Source organism: Cyprinus carpio, chromosome B7 (genome assembly GCF_018340385.1).
Source record: "Cyprinus carpio isolate SPL01 chromosome B7, ASM1834038v1, whole genome shotgun sequence".
Classification (NCBI taxonomy): domain Eukaryota; kingdom Metazoa; phylum Chordata; class Actinopteri; order Cypriniformes; family Cyprinidae; genus Cyprinus; species Cyprinus carpio.
This window is the reverse complement of record NC_056603.1, coordinates 37,621,979-37,646,976: the sequence shown is the minus strand read 5'-3', so window position 1 is coordinate 37,646,976 and position 24,998 is coordinate 37,621,979. Positions and strand designations below refer to the sequence as shown.

At 37.5% G+C, this 24,998-nt stretch overlaps 2 protein-coding genes across 2 annotated transcripts in view; both read left to right on the top strand.

The window, feature by feature from the left end:
- The window catches only part of LOC109069459 (anoctamin-1-like), a 32,019-nt gene extending 16,409 nt beyond the window's left edge, over nucleotides 1-15,610 (top strand). Inside the window, 10 exon segments of the mRNA XM_042726845.1 lie at nucleotides 1,410-1,570; nucleotides 3,161-3,243; nucleotides 3,485-3,496; nucleotides 4,059-4,127; nucleotides 4,845-4,919; nucleotides 5,313-5,514; nucleotides 5,606-5,717; nucleotides 8,887-8,902; nucleotides 8,904-8,945; nucleotides 15,578-15,610. Coding sequence (XP_042582779.1) covers nucleotides 1,410-1,570; nucleotides 3,161-3,243; nucleotides 3,485-3,496; nucleotides 4,059-4,127; nucleotides 4,845-4,919; nucleotides 5,313-5,514; nucleotides 5,606-5,717; nucleotides 8,887-8,902; nucleotides 8,904-8,945; nucleotides 15,578-15,610 — 805 coding nt within the window.
- Nucleotides 15,611-18,385: 2,775 nt separating this feature from the next.
- Nucleotides 18,386-24,627, top strand: LOC109047225 (Fas (tnfrsf6)-associated via death domain). Its single transcript, XM_042726844.1, is given in 11 exon segments — nucleotides 18,386-18,442; nucleotides 18,525-18,576; nucleotides 20,021-20,100; nucleotides 20,102-20,150; nucleotides 20,153-20,233; nucleotides 23,201-23,247; nucleotides 23,250-23,336; nucleotides 23,338-23,391; nucleotides 23,394-23,427; nucleotides 23,430-23,475; nucleotides 24,567-24,627. Coding segments are annotated over 11 exon segments (648 nt in total).
- Nucleotides 24,628-24,998: the final 371 nt, after the last annotated feature.

The window sequence follows — 24,998 nt, the reverse complement described above, 5'->3', positions numbered from 1 at the left end:
ATCAGATTATTACTGTGTTTAATTATGTAAAATTAGTTTGTCACAAAATTAAGATTGACACATTCTTCTTATCTGTGCCATAAACTTCAAATGCATTCCACCATCTCACACCCCTAAGAAACAAGTTTCAGCAGCGTCTCCCGACAGCAGTTCATACTCTTTCGCAATGGCTTTGAACTTTGTGGGAAGATTTTTAGTGAAGAATATGCCTAGCCATTTACGAAAGTAATCACAGTTGCACTTCGCAAGAAAAATGGATGGATGTTGAAGCGTGTGGTAATTAGGGAGTTCAGAGTGGGTTTGAAATGGTGCGACTGTAATGTAGTGTATAATGAGAGTGACTCAGTGTTCACTGGCCGTCTCGCAACGACATTCATTAATTCCACAGATGCCACTGCTGAAAACAAGCTGTTCTAAAACCTACCTAGGAAAAATTTGAAGCATTATATGAACAAAACCGCTGATATGAAGTATTGTATATTTCAAAGAGTACCCAGCAGAATTATGCTGCCTTTACACTGCAAGTTACACCGCAAGCTTTAATTTTTGCAGAATACCAGTGAATTGCTGCAAACTTCTATCCACAGAAATATAAATTGTGCAATAAAAAAAAATATGCACATTAAATTTAGTGATAAATTTAATGAAGTTTGTGAGAAGCAGCATTTACTGTTAACAGAGGTGTTTTAAATGGTATTAAAAAGTAAACTGTAATCTGTAACACAATGCCTATTTTCACTCTGAAACAGGCAGTGCAACAGACTATTAAGTTATCTAATTAAATTGCAGCCTTTCATTTGATAATAACAGCCATTTATTTATTTTAATCTTATATTTGATTTAATTATTAGCGTTTGATTGAACTCCCTGCAATTCCCTCACAAACCCCCAGGGGTTATAATTAAATAACACTGTGAAACTGTAATCAAATACAGCGTTAAGTTGCCAAAATTTTTATTTAACTTTTAAATTAATGATTTTAGTTTTTAGTGTTTCATTTGTAATATTTGACATTTTCTTACATTTAATATAATTATTTGTAGTAGTTAGAATAGCAACATGCAAAAGCATGAGTGCCCAGTTTCTTATGCATTTCATGTGACTATCACTATTTGCGCAGTGCATACAGTTGCTGCTTTTGTAAAACAAATTCATATTAGCATCACATCTGTTTAGACATCAAAGCAACTCGCTATGTTTTAGAACAAGAAAACAAAAGCTGAATACAGAATAAATGTTTTTTTTTTTCAGAAATAATAAAAGCTAACAAGATAAAAGCTAAAACAATATGTGGAGAATAATACACTGCAGCCTTAATTAATAGCTTTACAGAGAAACATTATGGTGTCTAGGGAAACATGGAGATGCGATGTATTTCTGAAATCAGGTTTTCTTCTTTGTGTACTCAGTATGGAGGTCTGCGACGAGAGAAACAATATCACCATGTGCCCAATGTGTGACCGAGCCTGCAGCTACTGGAAACTGGTCACGGCTTGCGGCACCGCTAGGGCCAGCCACCTGTTCGACAATGCGGCCACCGTCTTCTTCGCCATCTTTATGGCACTATGGGGTCAGCAGCTCTGTTCTCCTTTCATGTTCACCCGCACGCTTTGTTGCTGCTGTACACCAACTGTTGTGTCTCTACATATTGAGGGCAGACTTGCTCTGACAAATGCTGAAGAGATTTGTGCCCTGGTTTTACACTTCTCTTTAATACCCCCTGTACTCATCCCCACTCAAATGCTGAGCTTCTTAAAAAGCTGATTACTTTGGCTAAAACCCTAAATTTGCTTTTCCTGTTTTAATCTCTTACAGTTACAGGCTTTGAAATGAAAAATGACACCCTATGACAAGGCTACTTGCTAACTTGAGTCCTCTTTAAAAGAATCAAATTGAGCTGTTTTAAGTGAGCCAGAAAGTGAATTGAGTGGAAAGAGAATCCAGTTCTTTTGCATTCATAGTGCTGAGTTTGAGAGTGGGCTCAGATCTCTTTTTGTTTCACTTTTGTTGTGATTGGTTCTCAATCCACTTTCCATTTACACTTACCTAAAGTGAACTGTATTCAGAGCACTTCCTCAGATAGTTTGATTTAGTTCTCTTTAAAGGGGTTTGAGGTTATGGTAAACATTTTCATATAAGCTAAAATTGTAAACCGGACTCAAATGGTTCAGTTGAACCAAGTGTGAAAACACCATTAGAATAGATTCCTGAAAAAAGGTTTTACAGCCCAAAGTTATAGGAGAACCTTCCATGTTTCCTAAGAAAAAAACCTATGTATTAGTGATTTCTAAAGTTACAAGGTATAGAAAATAAAAAAGAATATCAAAAAATAATTATTTTTGCATTCATACAGCATTCAGACTCAAATCTCTTTCTGGTTCACTTTGGTTGTGATCGGTTCCATTCATTCATACTGGCCTAAAGTGAACTGCATTGAGAACACTTCCTTAGATGGTTTCAGTTCTCTTTTAAAGGGAACTGAGGTTGTTGTGAGTGTTCACACATAAGCTGAAATTATGAACCAGACTCAAACACCTTTAAATTACAAGTTCCCAAAATGTTTTACAGCCTAATGCTATAGGAGAACTTTCCATGGTTCTTTAGAAAACATTTATGTGTTAGTGATTTCCAAAGTATAAAAGAATATCGAAATATAGTTCTTTTTGCAGTCACACTGCTGATCTTGAAACTGGACTCAGATCTCGTTTTGTTTCACTTTGGTTATGATTGGTTCTCGATTCAATTTCCATTCACACTTACCTAATGTGAAGTGTATTGAGAACACTTCCTTAGATGATTTCAGTTTAGTTCTCTTCAAAAAGGTTTACACATAAGCTAAAATTGTGAATTGGACTTAAATGCTTAAAACAAAATGAATTCAAACATAAGTTCTTAAAAAAAAATTACAGCCTGATGTTGCAGGAGATCCATAATACTTCAGAGAAAACATTGACATATTAGTGATTCCCAAAGTTACCAACCCTAGAAATTAATGAAGTAATAATGAAAATATTCTTGATAAGGAAAAAAAATAGCCTCTGAGAAAAGTACAGGCTTCATTTGTAGCTATAATAAGAGAAATCGCCCTGATCAGAGCTGAGCCGATCAATAAGTATAAATGTGGGTTTGTTAGTGAAGGTTACCGCTCTGTGTCACACAGCCACCATGTTTATGGAGCACTGGAAGAGAAGGCAAATGAGGCTCAATTACGTCTGGGACATGACCAGCTTTGAAGACGGCGAGGTTAGTCACACACACCCATGTTGACCTAGAAAAGTGTCACTATAAGACACAATGTATGTGTTGATAAGATAATTATATGGGTTTATGTATGTTTTGTAGGCGTGCTTCATTATTTTCTTGTGCAGACTAGTATTATCCTTAGGCTTGGGTATAAAGAATTATACATGTCTTTTTCTATTGATTCAGTGCCATGAAATCAAACTGTTTTTCACTGTTTGTTTTTTTGTCCTGTTTTGTATAGGGGAAACAAAAGGTTTGGAATCGGTTCATTCACTGTATTAACTAAATTTATTTCCTTCCTAACCTAACAGTTGCATTTTAGTACTAACATATTCTTCATATTAACTTAAAAGTCGTCTTCAAGCATCGTCGTCACATTCTTGCTTGTGTAAAGTATTCCACCAGCACTTATCTATCTATCTATCGGTCTGTTGCTGTGGAGGTCTGGGAGATTCCTGTTCTCTCTTCCTCCGGCCTTACAGGTCAAAAGCTGCTCACTTTCCTTTCGGCAGTCACAGTCTTTCCAGGCTTGCCACTGTTTATGTGGATAAAATAAGCAGGAGGAACTAATAAAACCTAAAGCTGGTGAATGTGGAAAGGAATATGTATTTGTGGTGCTGAGAGCTTTTGGTTTTAAGGATTATACTTTCACTAAATGTCACTGTGTTGCTATTACCAGAATTTCTGTTCTGTTCACTGATCATGCACATGGCTGCTTTTGGCTCCATAACCAGTTATCTCTTTCCAGTGTTTTTCACTTTTAAACTGGTATTAGTCGTGTATATGTTGGGAATTGCTTTCTCTGTTTTACCCAGAGTCAGCCGAGAGCAGAGTATGAGTTCCATGTCATGAAGAAGTCCTTGAAGAAAGAGCAATCCCCAAAGGTAGGTCTTTATGAATTCAAGCTTCAGAGGGAAAAAAACTCACAAACTCACCATTCGTTGACCATCTGCTGCATATTGCAAACAGAATTGCCAAGTGGATTTACACCATTTCTAAAAGTCAGGGTGGTTAACATCTCCAAATAATAATAATAATAATAATAATGCATGTTTTCAACACAGCTAGTGCAATTATGTATTAAAAACACATTTAAGATGTGAAGAAATTTTTATCCTACATTAAGGATTTAATAGGCCCCTTCTTGTCCAAGTGGGTTGTTCTTGGCTAGAATAATCTACAATGTGGACCAGACCATATGCTGATAAATAATTTTGGCTTAATTTGTAGTGTCTGGCACAACACAGGCAATGCTAATTCTAGCAGTATTTTTGTCTGTTGACTTATGCATGCCATCCTTGCTGTCATAAGGATGTCTGGATTATTGGGTATTATGTATTATGGCTCAGTAGATGTTGACCCACTTGCAGTATACTGAATGTTATGTGACAGCACAGCTGTGAGGCATGTCTAGGGGCTTGATTTTGCCCTGCTTGGCTTGACCCTCTCTGTCCCTTTGGAGGCCAAAGCATGCTGGAGCCCTGAGTCTACACATCTGATTTTTGACCAAGTTTCTGTTTTCTGTTGCAGGATGTAAGTGTTAGGCTGTGTCTATATTATATGTTCTGATCTCACATTTGACAATTCATATCTTTTTCTAGGCAGAAAATGTGAAGCTGACATGTAGAGACAGAATGCCAGCATACATGACTATTATCACCATGATGGTTTTTTTGGTAAGACCTGATTTATTTAAGAAAAAAAAAAAAAAAAAAAATATATATATATATATATATATAATATATATTATAAGGCTATGAAGGACATAGGCTTTTTTAAATATGACAATAAATGAAAGGAAACATTTTTTAGTAGTTAAATGTACCTTATTTTCAACAACCAGGCAATTTAATTCATGTTGAAATCACATGAGCAGACTGCTCACTTTATTATCAGTTGTATTCAGTTGCATAATAAAGTAGTCATGTTGACTTAAATCTGGCTTTCTCTAATTGCATTGGTAACCAATAATGTTGTCTTTTGCATGATGCTATATCCAGTCTCTGTCACTAAATTATTTGATTACAAGGTCACTTTTGTTATTTTGTTTGTTTGTGTGCCCAATGCAGATCTTTGTGACCTTGGCTATCGTGTTTGGTGTGGTGCTATACAGGGTCTCCATTATGACTGCCCTGCACATGAGTTCCACTCCCACCTTCCGCACTAATATACGGGCCACCGTTAAAACCACTGCTGCTATCATCAACCTCATTATCATCATCATAATGGATGAGGTCTATGGAGCAATTGCACGTTGGCTCACTATTATGGGTACGTCTGGTTATTGACTTCAAGACATTAGGTTTGCGAGATTTGTTGCAAAACATGCTTACAAAACTTGCTGTTGTTTTCAACCTATCAGAGGTGCCAAAAACTGACAAGAGTTTTGAGGAGAGGCTGATCTTCAAGACATTCATATTGAAGTTCGCAAATGCATTTACCCCTATTGTGTACCTGGCATTCTTCAGAGGCAGGTGAGAGTATGGTATCAAGGAGTCACTCTGAAACTGAACGGTATCAGATACTTGGTTATTAACAAATCTACAATAGGATTTCCATTTGTTAGAGCGACAAGCTGTTTCCAAAACCTAGTGAGCTGCCCTGCTGTCTAAGTGACTGATTTGGAACAAAGTACAGTATAGACAGCTGCTCCTTGCAGAAAGTGCTTCTCACATGAAAAACATAAAAATAATATTAAAATAATAGAGACTGGGAGTAGGTGTGGTGTGTTAGGGGTTATGTGGGTACACTTAATGTCACCACACTCTGGATCATTTGCACAGGTAGTGCATATAGGAAGGTTGGACCATTGCAGTAGTCCTGTCTGGAGATGACAACAGCCTTGAAAAGGAATTGTCCAGCATGCTTTATTCCCAAATCCATGTATCTGGATGATATGTCCCAGTGATTGTTGTGTACACTGAAAAGTGTTAAGGGGCCTAATACTGAGCCCTGGGGTACCCCCATGGATAGTTGATGTGATTTAAATCCTGCTCACTTCTCAGATACCTTATAAATAGTAGAGTCTGATGATTTACACTTGCAGACATATCCAGCAGAATGAAGACAACTAATCTAGAGGCAGCTTTTGCCAGCCGCAGGGCTTCAGTGACAAGTTCTCTGATTAATTTCTGCTTTTGAAAAGACTCTTGCTACTCATTTTACCAGGAACCTTCTATTGCTGCCATTTTGTCTCTGAAGTTTGGTCTTACGAAGAACATCAGATGTTCAGGGGTTAGTGGGCGTTTTGCGCAAACAGGCCTGGAGGAGAGAGGACAGATGCTGTCTAGACAAGATGTTCAAGTGGATTTAAATGCATCATTTACATAAGAGAGGAGGAGCTTTTAGCTGGGTGAACAGAGGTGGGCGATCATAGAAACAAGTATGAGGGAGTGGAGGTTATGTTGAAAGAAAACCAGCAAAGAGTGTGCAGCAGGCAAGGTGGAAATCGCAAATGTTCAATGGAGTACCAAGGAAATTGTCTGTGGTACAGTTACTTGTGTAAATGAGGCTCAGGTGGGCTTCCTGATTTGTAAGTTGGTAAATTGTTGAGGTCAAACAAGGCTAGGAGAGCTTAGAAGGACACAGCATGAGGCTTATCCGGGTGAATGTTTAATTAACCAAGAACCACAGCTGGGCTGCCATCTTCAGGGTAGGAAGATAATAGCACATCCAGCTCTTCTGAAAAGTTCCCCAGCTGACATGTAGGACGATATATAACAAACAATAACATTTTGTCTTAGTAATTGCATGCAATTCAAAGGGATTATTGAGAGCTGTCTGATTTGTTTACTCCTGACTTGCAGTTTGATTTGATGAGCAAGTTGCAAAGAGATGACAGATTTGGCATATTGCATTGTCTTTTGCATCTGAAGGAGGGTTGTACGCATGGTGAACAAAAATCAACAAATAAAGGAGAAAAAAGGTAGAAATAAGTGCCTTGCTGGAGTCCTTTTTCACTGGACGTGCACAGGTACACTTGCAGATCATTACATAGGTTAGGTCTTTAAAAAAGGAGGGCTTCACATGTTAAGGATAGTTTGAGTGTATGAGTTACTAGCAATTAAGTGAAAATAATGAACGCCTTTTAGATTAACAATGCAAAGGATATAACGTCAAAGGCTAGCAAAAATACAGCAGGACGGCTGCCGCCCTACAGCACCAGCGCAATTAATACAGATCAACACAAATGACTACTGTAATTTCTAGCAGCACATAATACTTTAAACAATAGAAACATGTATTGGGCGTACACTTACTACTGCAGGCTTCCGTTGACAATTCACATTGATGCTCTCATATGGTGCATTCACAGTGAGTCACTAGGTATGTTTAAATGGACACTTTTTGCTTTCATCGGAATGAATTCATTCTGATTGACGAATCCAACCGTAGTGTTTACATGAATGCTAAATAAAGTGATCGGGTTGATATGCGCGTTTATATGTCACAAGCTTCTGATTGGATTTACTCTTTTGACATGCGCACAATGCAGGAATATACAGAGTTTCCCGCTGTTGTGGAATACTGTTTTAAAAAGCACACGTGATATTTATCTACTTTGGGTCCTAATTAGGCGACGACCAGCACATTAACTGCTGTGCAGTGCTGCTTATTTTAAAAAAAAGTGCCCCTTCCTGCACCCAAAACCAGTCGTTTGTTGATGAGAGTCTTAAACAAGGACTGGTGGGACGTTGTCCTGCTATCCTGCTCCACTTCACAGACGTAGATTGAAAGGGTTATAAAGTTTTATAATGACGTGACACTCATTTATGACACTTTATTCGACTGGGAAGAACAGTTCATTCCACGCATCATAAGTCATTACGCTATTTCTACGTCACTGCGCATGCAGTACCACCCCTTACAATCCAATCAAAATTTTAGCCAGATCTGGCCAGTTCAATCCGATTGACGGGTGTTACATGTGACTTTTTTATTCTGATTGTGCTTCTAGTCCTATTACGATCGGATTAGTAGGGTCCATGTTAATGCAGCTACTTCATTCTTGGTTTCTAGTTGGCTTTCTTACTTTTCAGTGGTTATCTAATTTTAGAGGCAGTGATTACATCTTCACTCTCTTTGGTAGTCCCCACATCTTGTCACTAGTCATGTTCCGCTCAACTTTGTTGCTTTCACCAACAAACTGTCACCTGAGAGTTGTCATTGCTCACTAAAAGTAAATGATGGCTTGTCAGAATTATGAGATAACAAGTCGCTATTACCTTTTTTTATTTTTTTAAACCCGTGACAGAAACAAACTTTCATAAATACCAGCTTAGACCGTCATCATTTCTGTACCCCTCCATGCTGGTTCATACAAAAATAGTGCTGGCTTGGATCCACATCTGTTCATTAGCCAAAAATGCTGGTCTACCTGACTGACCAAGGAAGTCCTGCCAAGTAGACTGTGAAGAAGCTGGGGGGAGACACTAAAACATTAGCATTAAAAGCACAACATATACATGTGACATACAGTATGCTTCTGACCTATATAATATCGCTCACTAGGTTGTGGAAAAGAGCTACCCCCACCCCCCTTTAGTGTACTTTGACTGTAATGTCTATTTTTTTTTCACTTGCATTTGGGCAGCGGCTAGTAAACCACAGCTTTTGACCTTCTTGCTTCTAGACTTATTCTAGAATCATTGGACGTCCTGTGCAAATATCTCTACGTTATGGGGTCTTACCGAATGGAAGAGGTACATATCTAGCATTCAGCTTCCTCCTTTTTATGTGTGTGTCATTGGTGGTTGGTTCTTTTTTTCTTTTGTACCCACATCCATCTTATGAAAAATAATCTTGACAGATTGTCCCTAGTTTACCTCACTCCTGATGACTAAAAACACTTTCGGAGGTGTGTAGCCAGTCAACTCCATAGTAAACTGAGTGAAATCTCTCTGTTTCACCCTGCAGTGCGCCCATGGCCGGCTGTCTGATGGATGGTGCATTCAGCTCTGCATCACCATTCTTGGCAAACAGCGCATCCAGGAATAACCCTGTTTGAGATCGGTGTTCCGTGAGGTAGCAAACACATTTGTAGATGAAAAGAAATCTGATAAATTCCCACTATGCATTATAGGTGTGACATACATTCCTAGACATGATTGCTTTAGGGAATTCTGTACTTTGACTAGAACATTGGTAAATACCTTCCATAAAGCCTTTTTTTTTTCATGAACAAGACTTTGATGACCTTTTTTGTGTCCTTGCTTGCACCATACATATTATGTTTCTCTTGGACAAATGCAAATATACTTGTTTGGCGCAGCACATCTCAGGTTTTTAACCAAATGCCTCTGAAGGTAGTACAGGTAAAAGAAATACATGATGCAGGTCCAACAGAATCTCCAACGATTTTCCACATTTTCGGATCTGAATTTGGGGGCCCTGGCAAAGATTCTGGAGGTCATATGTCCCAGTTTCCGGGTCCAAATGCTCCTTCCGTCTCGGTCCAACAATACCACCTCATGGTGTGCTGTACTACCAAAAAATTATGAGCCTAAGGTTAGATAGATAGGTTACTGTATATTGTGCCTATGACGTGAGGTTCAAATGATTTAATATGTTAATATTACTTAACAAGATAAACCGCCCTATTTCATCACATCCCAAATATATAGATCCCCTCACCTGCGCAATGTCTGACTTGTTTTTGTTTATTCTCCTTAAATTTTCTGCTTCATTTGTTCTCTTTTCTAACGTGGCCGCCCCGTTTCCGCCACTTAAAAAATATAAATTGCGACTTTATCTCTTCTGCACTTTTTTTCAGACCTTTTAACTCCGCCATTTTGAGAAGTAATACCACGCAGTTGTGAGTTGCCATCACAGTACCCGACGCAGTGTGCGATTATAAATGTCAGAATTGCGAATAATGAAATTCTGACTTTTTTGTCTCAGGACTTGCGAGTTTTATCTCGCACTTTTACTTTTTAACTCACACCTTTTGACTATCTTCGCAATCTATTCTTACCTTCAGACGTTTCCCTCGCAGATTTGAGCAAATCACCCGTCCCTTTCCTTGAGTACATAATTCGCCCTCCCCCGATCAAAAGTTGTTTTCCTCAATTGCGAGGGTTTCATCTTTAAATTTTTCTTATTTCTGTGGCAGAATAAAGTCCTAAGTGCGCTGAAAAGTCGCACATTACCCTTGTTTTCTTTTTACACCGCAGTTAGCCACAGGTTTAACACCACCATTTGAGCCAATTACCCCGTTGCCATGAATTTGTTAATAACCATCATTATATCAATACATATAAATGTAAAACATGTCCGCTCGTAACATATCATGCATTGATAAATTAAAAAATGTGACCCACGTTTTTAATTGAGGAAAAAGTTGGAAAATTCCTCTGAACAGATTAGTCCCACCCAATAAATGAATCTAACTCACCCCCCCTTTAAAACTGTTTTTTCAAAATACTATGTGAGTTTGGAAGTTTTGAAGATTTGAAAACTATATGGTCAGAACATGATTGTAGTACCAAAAATTTGACGAATGGTGTTTTGGAACAACATTCCTTTAAAAGTGATTTTGCATGTGGCTTAATCAATGTGCCAGAAATTTGAATGATTGTTTCTCTAATACAAAAAAAAAAAAAAACCTCCCTCTTAAGCCATTTCAAAGCAATACATAAATACCTAATCATTATAGTTTACAAAGTAGTTATATAGTTTTTAGGTGGTAGTTATGCTCATTATAAGTAGAGAGTGTGTTGTGTGTTGTGTATGTTTACAGTATGTAATATTGTGAACAGAGCAAAAAAACTACCGATAATCTAATTTAGGTAAATCCAAATTAGCCAAAATATTAAACGCGGAATCGAATGGAAACCAAACACTGACGGGCGGTTCACAACCACCCTCTGAATGTGGTGGACTGGTTAGATGTAAACGAGCACATCATGTAATGTATTGGGAATGCCTTGAGTTCACCACGTTTAGTTACCATGCAAAATCCACAGTGATTTATAAATGTCTCTGATGCCACCGAAACCCTGAAGGCAAAATTGCTCCGACAACGCAAAGATTAGACAAAACACAAAGTCACGGAAGAGCTGACAGAACGCCTTCATCGTCACGAGAATGAGGCCACATATCCTCGGGACCCTTTTGTCGGACTCAACCAGTAGTACATGGAAAATGCGTGATCGCGCTTGACTACACACTACGGCGCCCACACCAGACACACACACACACACACACACACAGACCCGCGCACGTAGACAACGTTATAAAATTGTTTGTATTCTCCTCCTGGTTCCTGCTGGGATGTTTCCACACTCTTGTAGGAACACGGCCACCGAATCTGTATTAAAAGTCATTGTATATAACCATCATCGCCGCTAATGAATTATATACAATTCACACCGTTGCTACAAAAACTGCTGACTGAAATGTCTCAAAACCAATAAGACACCGCATTCATACACCTCATTCTGTTTCAGAGCACTGGTTATGAGAGGAAAATCAAGCATCCTAGACGGCATGCACAATAAACCAGGGTAAGCAGCATGGTCCGCCTTTGTGAAGGATCCGTGCAGTGCCCCTCCATCTCCTCTCATATTCGCCCTCATCTCCGCTACAGCGTAGGGGATGGAATTCTGCTCAAGAGAGAGGCATTATGGGTCCAAAAGGGGGGCTGGCAGAGCAGTGTGAGATTATGCGCTTTATTTTCTGGCTTGAATTCATTAATACATCCCACCCCCTCATCTAACCATCCCCCTCCAGCTAGACTTTTATCTTCTACTCCTTCTCTCTTTCTTCTGTCTTCCTCCTGCTCACATTCTGACCCTGTCTGGCATGGCCCTATCCAATATACACTGAGACCTGACACTAGTAACATTCATAAAGCATCCAGCTCAAATCCACATAGATCATCCACAATCCAAGAAGGCTTCGCCTTCTGGTGAATTCCTCATAGGTGGGCGATGTGTGTTTGTGCTTTTAAACGGCCTTACTAGGGGTTCATATGAACGTGAGTTCATGTTTTCCTGTTGTTTTGGCGTGTTACAAGCTCTTTGTGGCATTTATATAATATCTGTAGGGTGCCGATGCTCTATCGTCCTCAAACCTAAAGAGCTATTCTTTCTAAAGAGCTTACGACTCATCCACGGCCTTCCACAAAAAACACCTCATTCAAAAAAAAAAAAAAAAAACACAAAATCGATGTCCCATTTGGGAAAGATTGTTTTGGGCAATCACCAGTGCACCGGATAGCGGCCCAATCCCGGCCCAAACCGCCTTTACGGAACGATTACTTTGTAAAAAATTGATGCATTTCAGAAAAAAAGGAGGGAACGAGAGGGGGAGCAACCATAGTTGTACTGTTATTTGGACTATAATGTGTTTTTAAACTAAAAACCGCGGGTGTAAAACATTGCCATTACACCAACTACCCAACACCAAATGGTTCTTTTTAGCAATGTCATATACCCCACTTAAGACCCAGTTCCCCCAGCATACCACGTAGCGAATGTATACTGATGTGATCGGATGTTCTCATAATTCCTTGCGAGTGTGTCTTATTTAGTGGAACCTTCTTTCTGAGTGGACTTGTTTTGTGTTTTTGTTTCTTGTTGTCTTATCTAGTTGTATTCCAGTTCGGGATTGGAGCGACCTTGTTATCAGTAAAGAGCATCCTTCACCACTGGACTGTGGCACTCTCTTTGCTCTACTTGAAACAACGTCCGTATTGAGAATCAGGGTCTTGATGCCAAAAACGTTTGTCACGGAGCGGAGAAGGGCCGATTGCTGTAAGCGCAAAAAGGACCAATTTGGTCAGGTAATCTACACTACCACTGATTTTCAGCACATTAAAATGAGCTCTGTTATTGAGAGGGTGGATGGCACACACGTTTATTTAACCATTTCCTGTAAGCTCAAACAAGTGAAAGAGCAATGAACAATGATAGACATGTACAAGTTGAATGTCTATTCCGGAGAGCAACCGTCTTCAGCTACAAAAGAAAAGTAGGAGCTCATTTTAAACAGACACTGAATTAACGAGTCTTTTATATTGCTATTAAAGTGCTATTTAAACAAAAGTAGTTAAAAACCAAAGCCACACAGACAGAAATGTTGCGTCTCTCCAACAGCAGCCACATGTTCAAAGCATTGCCGTCACTACAAGAGTCAGTGTTTTTGCGTGTTGTTAAGTGAATGAGTCAGTGCCTCCTGTGCATACAAGACCCATTCACGTTTGCTTTGTTACCTGAACAAATCCGTGACTTTTTACGGATGGATGGGGCTTGACTGGAGGGACCTGGAATGCATGTACCGATATTAAGACTCTTTTATGAACACTAAATGGCGCGAGAGTTGGCCGTAGTTTCCAAAGATAATTTTTTAATTTTATTCACAATAATAGTTTGTATACAAGACATTAATCTCATAACTATTATTTGGTGCATTTGTCACTTACAGCATGGTCTGCCGTGCCTCTCTGTCCGTAGTAGAAAAGATGATTTAAATTTAGTTGGTGCCATCCCTATAGTTAAAAGTGCTCTTCTACCTAAATTTATTGCTTAACATTTTAAGAATTTATTATCACCGTTGACCAATATGTGTAGTAAGGTTAGAAAAACAGTTTGGGCCCTTATAAAGGTTAAAAAAAAAAAGAGACAAGCCCCTGATATTAAATTAAGAGGTACAATAGGACAGTTTTAATGGAAAGTTACTGGATTTGTTTGGCCTTTTCAGATGCAAAGGCCTGATGTCAACTTTAAGTGATTTCTTGCATAATGTATTTCCAAAATGATGTACTGTATCACCAGGAAATATTGGCTCTGAAAGATTCTCGAAATGGTTATTTCTGGTCATCTGCTCATCTTTGGAGGAAACCTATTTGTTAAAACAACTAAAATTCTAAAATCAACCACAATATAATATTGTTATAAAAGCTAATGAATACAGTAACATGGGCAAACATTTAGGCAAAAATCAACTACAATATAAAGGTAGAATTTAACTGAATGTTTGATCTTCATGTCAGGTCAATGCATATTGATAAACTCGTATTGATATCGGGCAAGCTGTCGACAATTTGCCCTTAAGTATGACATCACTGTTAGCAAATTCTTGAGGGGTTAGTGTAGGTCAGCATGTGGTAAATAAACTGTCTCATTCGCTAACTTATATCAAAACCTTAAGGCCTGTTCACACCGGGACGAATTTCGTGCGCGATATTCACCGACGTTTAACGCCTCGTGACTAAACAAAGGGCGCCAATGTGAGTGTGCACACCGACGCGAAAAACGCCACGCGTAAAGCGTCATTTTTTAAAAAACAACGCCTCGGGTTCGTTTTTTTTGTTTGACGCACCGCGCAAAAACTATACGACCAAATGAGAATGGCGATTTTGCCACACGTGTCTGGAGCTTCTGTGAAAGTTACAGTAAAACACAACTTGGGGGCGCTCAACACAAACTGTCTTGCTGAGCACACATACGTAACGGGCGAAGAAGATATACGCCAAGTAGCGTCTACACTGCCGGGAAGAAATAAGATCAAGAAGATGCAAGGCAAGATGAATGTAGAGTTGCTGGTCTCGTGGTGGTGTGGAACACAAAGAACTATATGACAAAACCGCGACAGCGATTACAAAAATCTTGATAACAGAGAACTAGTATTTCTAGTATTTCTGTTTTACATTAAGCCGCCATCTAATGTCAGGGGGAATGAATTTGCATGCTCACTCCGGCACATCGCCAGGAGAAATCGCTTGGGTGTAGAAACAAAAAACGCGTTTGAAAAACGGCTGCGAATAACGCGCACCGATATTCGTCCCGGTGTGTACGGCCCTTTAGTGTAGGTCAACATGTGGTAAATAAACTGTCTCATTCGCTTGTAGCCAAGCCTAAAGGTCTTTGTCTATGTATATACAAACATTTAAAATTGTCTTGATTTTAAGGAAGAGGGCAGATGCATGTTGCATTACTGCAAGACTCTAGACTAGTGAAAAGAAAAAAAAATTCAATAACGTTAAATTGACAAACATTTATCGCCACCTAGTGGTAATACATGTCTTTATTTCTGAATCTCACAAACCCTGTCAAGAACATGGTTAAATCAAAAGAAAAATATTGAAGTAAAACATTTAAATATATTTTTTCTTATACTTTGATTTAAGAGTATTATTATATTTATCAAGATTTTATTATTATTTTTATTTTTTTTAAAGATTTTATTTTTATTTATTATTTTCATGACTGTTAAGAAATGACATTCAGTGTAACACAGCAGTATTTAGTCCCTGTAAATCTAGCAACATTTAAAATACACATCATGTGTAATCTAATGTCTCTTGTCTTTGTTTCTGTTTCTTTGTCTCCAGAATCTGGTACACTCTTCTCAGAGGAATCAGTAAAGTGGCCGTCATTGTTAATGTAGGTTTAAGTTCTCTGAAACAAACAAGAGCTGTACATGTTGTACTGTGATGAACCTGTTTTGTATATTCTATGAAGCTGTATTTCTCAACATTGATATTACTAGTGCCATTATTAGTATTACTAATTATTAGTGGCATTTTATTAAATTTTTTTGCACCTACAATTTAAGTCCTACTCATTCTGTAAGATTTATGCTGTGAACATAAATTAATCAACCTATTGAGCAGAGGTGTGCTATCACTTTTCTAAGCGATCTGACTGATGATAAAACAGGTGAAAGAAATCCCATAGCCACTGAACTCAAGCCACTTGATGGAGAAACAGGGCCAGATAGCAAAACACCCAGAACACAAGAGCAAACAAATGCATAGAAAGTCATTAGCAAGGTTTGGCGAAGGCTAATCCTCCTGTGTCACTCTTCAGGCGCTTTGTGATCTCATTCACACCTCTGACTTCATCCCACGCTGGTCTATCAGCACATGTACAGTCCAGACGGGACTCTTCATGGCTTTGTCAATCACACCCTTTCATACTTCAATGTTAGTCACTTCCAGCCTGGCACAGAGCCCATGGTGCCAAGCACATGGGATTCTCAAATGTGGCGACTTTCTTGCAGGTAAAGCTGGCATCTCGGCTTGAGTTTTTTCTAAGGTGGGTTTTTCTGATTGTTGTATTTCGTTATCATGTTTTTACACTATCCACAGCTATAAAGCTTACCGGGACCCTCCTTGGTCTGGACACACCATCTGCGTTTCTCAGATATTCTGGGCCATCTGGCGGCAAGAGTAGCTTTTCGTCATCCCGTTTGCCGGTTCAGTCAAAACCAATTTTCTAAAATATTAGACTTTCTTAATCAACATTTCTGATCAGGATGAATTTTACAAAGACATTTCCAGTCATAATTTCAACTATAATATTGATATAACATTGATAATATCCATTTGTTGTTGCTGTGTGTAATTAGAAAAAATAAATGAATTACATTCATGTTCAATTATTAAAATGCTCCTAAAATTGTAATTCTCACTATTACAGTAATACACCAAAACATCATCGGTCCAGATGACCATTTTAATCATTTGGTGACCATTATTACAATTGGTATAAATTAATTTCAACACTACCATATTAAGCATACATCTTATACGATACTATGTATTATATGAATTATATATATATATATTTAATATATAAATATATTAATAAAAGATCACACAAACACACACACACCACATATATATTGTGCTGTGTTGTGTTAATATATATATAATTTTGTGCGGTTGGCATTTTTATTCGTTGTTTATATTTATATCTAAATATATATATATATATATGCTATATATGGATGTGTTGTACTATTTTCTATATAGCTTTTATTGTAATTTTGGTAATTTTACTGAAACTTTTTTTTACTTTTTTTTTTTATAGTTATTTGCCCAAGCGACTTTTTTTTAAGTTCAATTTAATAGTTTTAGTTGACTTTAACGGCAATAACATATATAATTGATATGTACCAATGCCCTTTACAATATAAAAATACTGTCATTAATCAAAACAAAAAAAAACAAAACCAAAAAATGTTTGAAATTTTTACAAATTAAGCCAACTTTTTTAAACTTTTCTTTTTTTTAAATTTAATTTATTTTTTATAATTTGACAAAGTTTCCATGAAAGTCACTTTATCCCCAAATGTCACTTCTCTGTTGTCTCTCTGACACAGAGGTGTGGTAATGCCTGAATGAGCCGACTTTTGTGGAGTGGGCTAATCCCAGACATTCCCAAAGACATTAGCCTTTCAGATACAACAAGGAGAGGAACCTCGTCGTTGCGTTGTCATGAAACAGGAGCGGGGGCAAGAGTACAGGATAACCGTGCGTTGACCCAAGCCCCCATCCACTCCGATCGCAGTAACAGCTCACAAGGCTTAGCACCAGCGCGTCGCTCTGATCCAGTGCTGTCGAGGGAAGCAGTAACACTCCGGGGTCCAGCTCTGGGACGATCACACAGAACGGACGGCTGTAGAGGATGGCCTGTCCTGGAGGAAGCCAGCTTTACAAAGATTGGGACATGACTGCCGCCTCTGGTATAACAGAAAAAAGTTCCACGTTTCTTTCATCTGTTACTGAATTAAAACACTCTATGGATCTTGTCTATTTCAGCTATATGCCATTATGCAGGTAGTTTGTTTGAAAGAGGCTGGGGGTTTGTATGGTTTATCTGTGATGTGAATATTGTATTAGTTTAGGGAAGCATCGCTGCTTTAGCATTAATAGACGGGTTAATGAGCATTTTTACTTGAAAACTACAATGTTTTATATGCATTTAAAATGAAAAATGTCACATTGATGCTTTCTTTCAGCTATCGATAGAGACAGGATTGAAACTCTGAACCAACTCATTTTCAGCGCGTTAAACTATTTGGCCATGAATAGATTTTTCGGCCCGTGAATATTTCTAAATTCCAGTGAAATTGAAGCAAACTAATCAATCTCCATGCTGTTTCCTCTGTAGCAACGCGCGTAGCTCTGTTCCGGCCCTGTAATTATTGTGGTTGTCTAGCCTTTAGCTTTAATGCTAGAATATCGACATAAACACATCTCGCAAATTAATTCAAAATAACTATGTAATCCTCACTCTTGTCTGGTCTTTAGGATTCTAGAATTTCCATCTATTGCGGGGGAGCGCTTTTGACAGGCATGTGAATTTCATCTCGGGGATTTTGGCAGCAATGAAACCGTGCTGTTTTTGTGGGGATGCATGCGACAAAAGCTGTCAGCCGTGTGCCGTATAATAAACCCATGATGTTCTGGGTGATTCGACACATTCATGAAGACGACAGAGATTTTGTGTCTGATTATCTGAATGTTTTCTCTCTCGTCTTTGATTTGTCAGTTTTCCAACGTTGATGAAATGACCATGATGATGTGCAAACCCATATATCTTGGTATGTTTTGGCATGCGTCTTCCCCATTCACAGAAATTCGGTGTCTAACAGCCAGGATTCGGGTGACTAATAACGAGGGGTTTTTGAAGACAAATTAAGAAAATATAACAGATGAATTCAGTCCTTCAAAAAGGGATTAACTGTTTGGACGTGGCATTGTTTTTTTTTTTTTTTTTTTTTATTTTGATACTGTAGTATTACACAAAACTGTATTTTCCTAATTTTGTTGTTTTCTTTTTTTAATATATCTACATGTACCACTCAAAAGGCCTAGTTCTGCTATAAATGTACCAATGTAAAAACCCATTTTTAGACTGTTACATCAGCCACATTACTGTTTTACCTCTGTGAAAGAAAACTTTAAATGTCATGTCCTTGTGGTGTGTTCGGCTGTCTCAAATGCTAATGTGAGGTTATGACTGTATTTTGGGCTTTTGAATTATTTGTTTCCTAAAATAAACGTCATACATTTGTTATGTATACATTTATTGACTCGTTTTGTGTGACCAGTCACATCTTTTTGGGGAGTAAACTCGCTGAACCTCCCCTTGGGGTAACTACAGAAGGATGGAGCGAATGTAATAGGACGAATGTAAATTTCAGTTCCCTTCCTGCATTTTCGCGAATTTTTTTGATTCATTTTGCGAAATCGGGATTCTTGTGAATCAGGAAAACTTAGTCATCAACGTGAATCATGTACAATCATCCTCTGGATAAAACAAAACGCGCGCGTTTTAAAGCTACTTATTTATAAATAAAAATACCATCATACAATCATAGCCCAATCCAGTGGTTCGGCTGTTCTGCTATGTACGTTATTGTGTTTCCCGGCTCAGTCCAAATGAAACTTGTTCACAAGCTCAAATCAACTAGTTGTCAGAAGAATACGAATGAAATGAGAGTTTGATCTTCTGAAATCTGATAATAATGTTGGAACTACCTTTAAGAACTTTGAGCCGCCAACCGTTCACGAGTAACTCGCGAGCAGAGGACCGCTGTTGACGAATTGAATCAGAACTGATTCGTGAACTGGAATCCTTACAGACACAACGACTCTTAAAGAAACAATTCGCCCATGAGTCGGACCACCGCTCGTAATGGACTACGTCCGATTCATTTAAAATTTACGAAAAGTCTGGTTCAGAAGAGCTGAGAATTGTTGGCGCGTGTCCCCCCCCCATTTTTAGTTTCTAGCTGAACCTCACCGAAAGCAGTGGAGCTGGGTTTACTTTCCAGGACACAAGGGAGGGGTTTTTCAACGATGCTTCGCTAACGGCGAGAGAGCCGGAGCTCAAATCGAAAACGGGAGCCGTCGGTTGGTGCGTTGTGTTAGAATTCAACACATCATGGATGACCGCAGAATTTAGAGCCATGTTTACTAGCGATATCGATGACAAACTCACTGAAACAAAACGTGTCAGGATCTAAAGTTTCCTGTGCCCAGGAAGTCGGGACGAAAAAGGCTTGGAGGGAAACCCAATAAGGGGATCGATCTTTTCGAGTACTCTGATCGACAGAGCTGCGGATCGGACCCGATAACACTGAACTCCTGCGGAAACTTCTGAAACAGATCGGCAGACAGTTCTTCTGAACGTAATAGATGGGTATGAGAGAGGAGCCGCAGCCCTCCTGAATGTACCAGACCCAAAAGAGCGAGGTTGGTTTACTTTTACTGAACTCTTGCGTTTCTTGTCACACTGAGGTTGTTCACTGACAGCGAACAAGGGAACCGGTCGATAATTTTGCTTTACACTCTAAGTGTCTCTTAATTTGTAAGTGAAACCGACAGATTTAGGGCAGGGTTTGAGGATAGCGTCTATGATTTAAAACACATGTATTCTGTGGTTTTGTACCTCTGTGTCACTGAGGCGAATGTTTACTCTGGAGCTGGCCCTTTCTTCCGTCTTATCACGAAGGGGCGTTTTACACGACAACGTTTTAGCCAAAAACGGGAAACGTTTTTATTGCGTTGTGCCTGTTCATTTTTTACATGACAACATCGCGTTTCGGGGACTGAACAACGCATTATACTATTATATATATATATATATAAGATATATATATATATTATCTATATATTATATATCATATATATATAGTATATTTTTTTTTTTAAATGGGTTTGAAAGTGTAAGTTTTTGAAAACGCCACAACCGTTATCGTTTCAGTGTGAACACCCAATCCGGGAAATCTTTGGAAAAGGTGACATCATGCGCGTGCGTATAGTACGTGTTTCGGTTTTGTATGACACGCTGATTAGGAATAAATTCTGTTTTTTTTTTCTTTCTACAAATGGTTTAACACATGAATATACTTGGAATTCTTCCAGTTTTTGATAAATCAGGTCACTTTTTATCTTATGAAGAGTTTATGTCTGTTCATAATTTAATTGCCCCTTACCGGTTTACAGAAATATATTGCAGTGCTTGAAGCGGTTCCTTCATTACTCCCAGTAATTACATTATTCATTGTTTTATTTTTGGTTTTGGAATTTTTTTTTATTCATAAGCAAAAATTCTCACATTTCTTAGTTAAAAATTGTGCATTTTCTAACATCTCTTAGGTTGATTAAAAACCAGAAAGGTGACAGATTTTGAAATCTTATGATTTTTTTTTTGTAATGCCTCTGATACATAATGTTTTCCTCTGTATGGTCTTATTATGTGTATTTTTATTTTATTTTATTTTAATTTAGATTTATTACCTTTCTCTTATTTTTGTTTATGGAACTTTGAATGAAAATTTATGTAATTTCATTCCTGTAGAAGTTCTGTCTGTTTGTCATTTTGTCTGTTCAGCTATGCATTATAATAATAATATTATATTAATAATATATATATTAATTATTAATACTAATTATATATCTTCTAATTATATATTAATTATATTAATAATAAATATTTTAATATACTAATATAAGATATAATGGGTATGTATTACGCAGTACGTGTCGATTTTAAAGGCAAGTGCGAACAAACATACACAACAATGGCGGTGTAAGGTACATGGTAGAGTTTGCTAAGGCTTCTTCAGCAAAGTGTGGATTTACTTCATCAATATTACAACCAACAGCAGGACGCATCATGTATATCACGGCTGCGTCCGAGAGCCTCGGCAGCTGACTGCTGCCTCGCTCCCTTATGGAGGCAGTGACTTTGGCAGGGCAGCAGTTTCTGCACGAAGCACCTCATGAAACGATTTCGGACAGACTATTCTTAGGCAGCTTAACGGTTTAATGATCTATGACAGAATCTGTTATTTATTTTTATCACAACCTTCATTGGAATGGATCGCACAGGATTGTGGGATAATCCAAGGCGAGTGAAGGATACAATATTACACGGTTAATATTCCTGTCAGGGTTCAGAATTTTTCCGGCACTACATCTGAATCTGTTTTAACAGGAAAGTAAAAAAAAAAAAAAAAACTAAAAAAAAAAACTAAAAAACTTAACCCACAACACTTATATTTTAGTAGTACTTTTAAGTACCTATCTGTAATCCATAGTAGCCTACTGGTATGTAATCTGTTTTTCTGGAATAAATATATACTAAATACACACTAAATACCCAAAAATCCAAAATGTTCCATTCTTTTATTACATAACTGGAAACAAATTTCTCATCTTCTTGACCCCAATTAATTCTAACTTAAAACTATAAAATAAAAAAAATAATAGTAATAAGTATCATATGCCGGTACGAATTTCTAAGGCCTTAAAACTATCAACGCAGCTAATCATAACTCTGTTGAAAAACCTGTTGTACATGCTTTCTGTCGTCTGATTGTTAGTACACTTGTTTAGTAAGTGAAAGGCCTTTAGGCTGAGGTTCATGTCTTTTTGCTGTAAAATCTTTACTGATTTTATAAAGTAAAAATCTGAACTGTTTTACTTATTGAAACAAACAAATTCCTTTTTTTTTTTTTTGAAAAACCACGTTAAAATGTAAGTATCAAATATGATACATAAACGCTCATTTTTTTTTTTTTTTTAAAAAACATGTTAAAATGTAAGTATCAAATATGATACAAAACGCTTACAATCTATGCAAATTTGGTCTTTTTGGCCATACGAATAATAACATCTACACCAAATAGCATATTTTTGTTTAGTACGGGACTTTTTTCAGTCTATATTGCCAGTGTGTAGTGTTTCTTTACAAATCAAACTGTTACGACTGTTACTGTCCTGGCCTGGCCTAATCTACAGTGGTTTGGTCTTTTTTGTGGATCCGTGTGAACGAGGATCGGTTAAAAAAAAATAAAAAAACAAAAAAAACAAAAAAAAAAAAATTTTATCAACAGCGTTGTCGTCTGTACGCAAAACTTTTCAAAAACACAAAGGAAAAGCGTTTTTCCATTTTAGTATAACATTCCCTTGTAAATGGAACCAAGTATACAATGTCATCACATTCAGTAACACAATATGAAACCAAAGTGGCATTTATTTTAAAGAAAGATGAACTACAGCGAGGCAAGTTCTGAGAAAAGGTTTCATTTGTTTGCAATGCTGCAGGGAACTTCACACATTGTTATTTCAGTATCTACAAGAGTTTTATTTAGATTATGATCTATTCAAATGCTTCAAATCTCTCTTTTCAATTTTGTTTTATTATTTTTTTAGAAAAAAATAAACAAATTGCAACTGAAGTCATTTTTGAACGTTTGTGGTTAAAAAGTGGCGTCAAGTTGGAAGAAAGCTTGGACTTCAGAGACCCAGCTGGACGGCAACAGGAGAAGCCAGCCGTGACCTGGAGGAGCCAGGTGAGGGAGCTCATCAGACAGTGGATGAAGATGCGGAGAGAGAACGCCAGAGTGTGGAGGGTCTCATCAAAGCTCTGCGGGACTGCAAACGAACCTCACTGCTGATCTTGTAGAGAAAAAACCTCAAGGAGCATGGTGCACATTGAAATCCCACCGTTCTATTAGAAAACGGACAGAACGCTGGGATTAAATAATGTGAATTCTCTTTTTGAATAGAAAATGAACTAAAACTGTGTTTACGGATCTTTCTGAATTAATTGGACCTTGAGAAATATTGATTGGAGGAAATGTGTTAGATAATAGATTTTACATTTGTAATGATATTGCAGGGCATGGAAATAATGTATATTGAATAAGTGTCCCTAGATGTATTGTTCTCAGTCACCTTTGCAAAAAATTAGGATTTTTCAGTGTTTACTGAACGTACTCATAAAACAACACTGTTCTTCTGTTTGCTGATTTTGTCAAAGGATGTATGACACTTACAAAGGAATAAAAGGGACAATGATATGTGATTGAACGCTGTACCTCATGATAAAGCAGATTTTGAGCCATGACTTTTTCTTATTCTCTACTTCATAGTATAGAAATGCTAAATCCCAAGATTTAAATACTGTACAAATAGGCTGTCAGAGAACAGTTTATTGCTCAGAAGAGTTCAGTTTTCACCGTTAAACTGCCTCACAGAGAGGCATGTGTTCAACATGTTTCCCAGCATGGAGTCCCCCTGACATGTCTCAGCTCCACCAGAAGATTTCTGGAGATTGCATTATTGGGAACTGTTTATTTTGACTCATCATCTCAAGAATTTGTCCCACACTGGTTATACAGGTTGTTTCCCAAAGCAGCCTAAATGGCTCATATAGGGGCCACTGATGCCAGTGGTTTCTACAATCTACTTAAGGTTTGGATTACACTACATTTAAAAAATAATAATAATATATAATATATATATATATATATATATTATATGATATAATGGAGCAAATATTAAAACTCTAGGAATCATGCATTTGCCGAAAAAAAATCCTCATATGCTAAACGACTGAACACAACAAACACACAGAAGCACAAGTCGTTGTGGGCAGAAAATTAAAACAATAAATATTGTAAAATAGGCTTGAAATTTTATGTTTGATAATTCTCAAGCCAAATAGGATTCACAGATTTTTTCTTCCTTCTCCAAAAAATTAAAATCAGAATCTGTCCTTACACATGATTTTCAGTGAAATCTGTCAGCTCAAACTGTCCAAAATCTGCAGACTGGCTCTGAATTATGGCAACTAGCTTTGACTCCTCCAGACTGCAAATGCGGACAGTAATTCAAAAATTAAGCGTTTAGGTATGATTCCTAAACACTGTTCATGTAACAGTTTTTAATACTTAGGATTTATGATGCCGCTGACCCAGTGACCCATTTGCTCTTTTGTTAGTCAGTGTGTACATCTATGAATGTGCCACAACAATGTTAATCTTTAATTAATATCTAGAATTTCAATAAATTTGATAATAACCCCTAATTTTTAAAGGACAACACAATTTGTAATGCAGCAGCTTGAGCTCAATTGTCTTCTCCTTTTAAAAATTATATGGTTATTTTAAGTGTATAAATATCACCATCCATGTTTTTATCATCATAAATCGCCTTTCAACTTTTT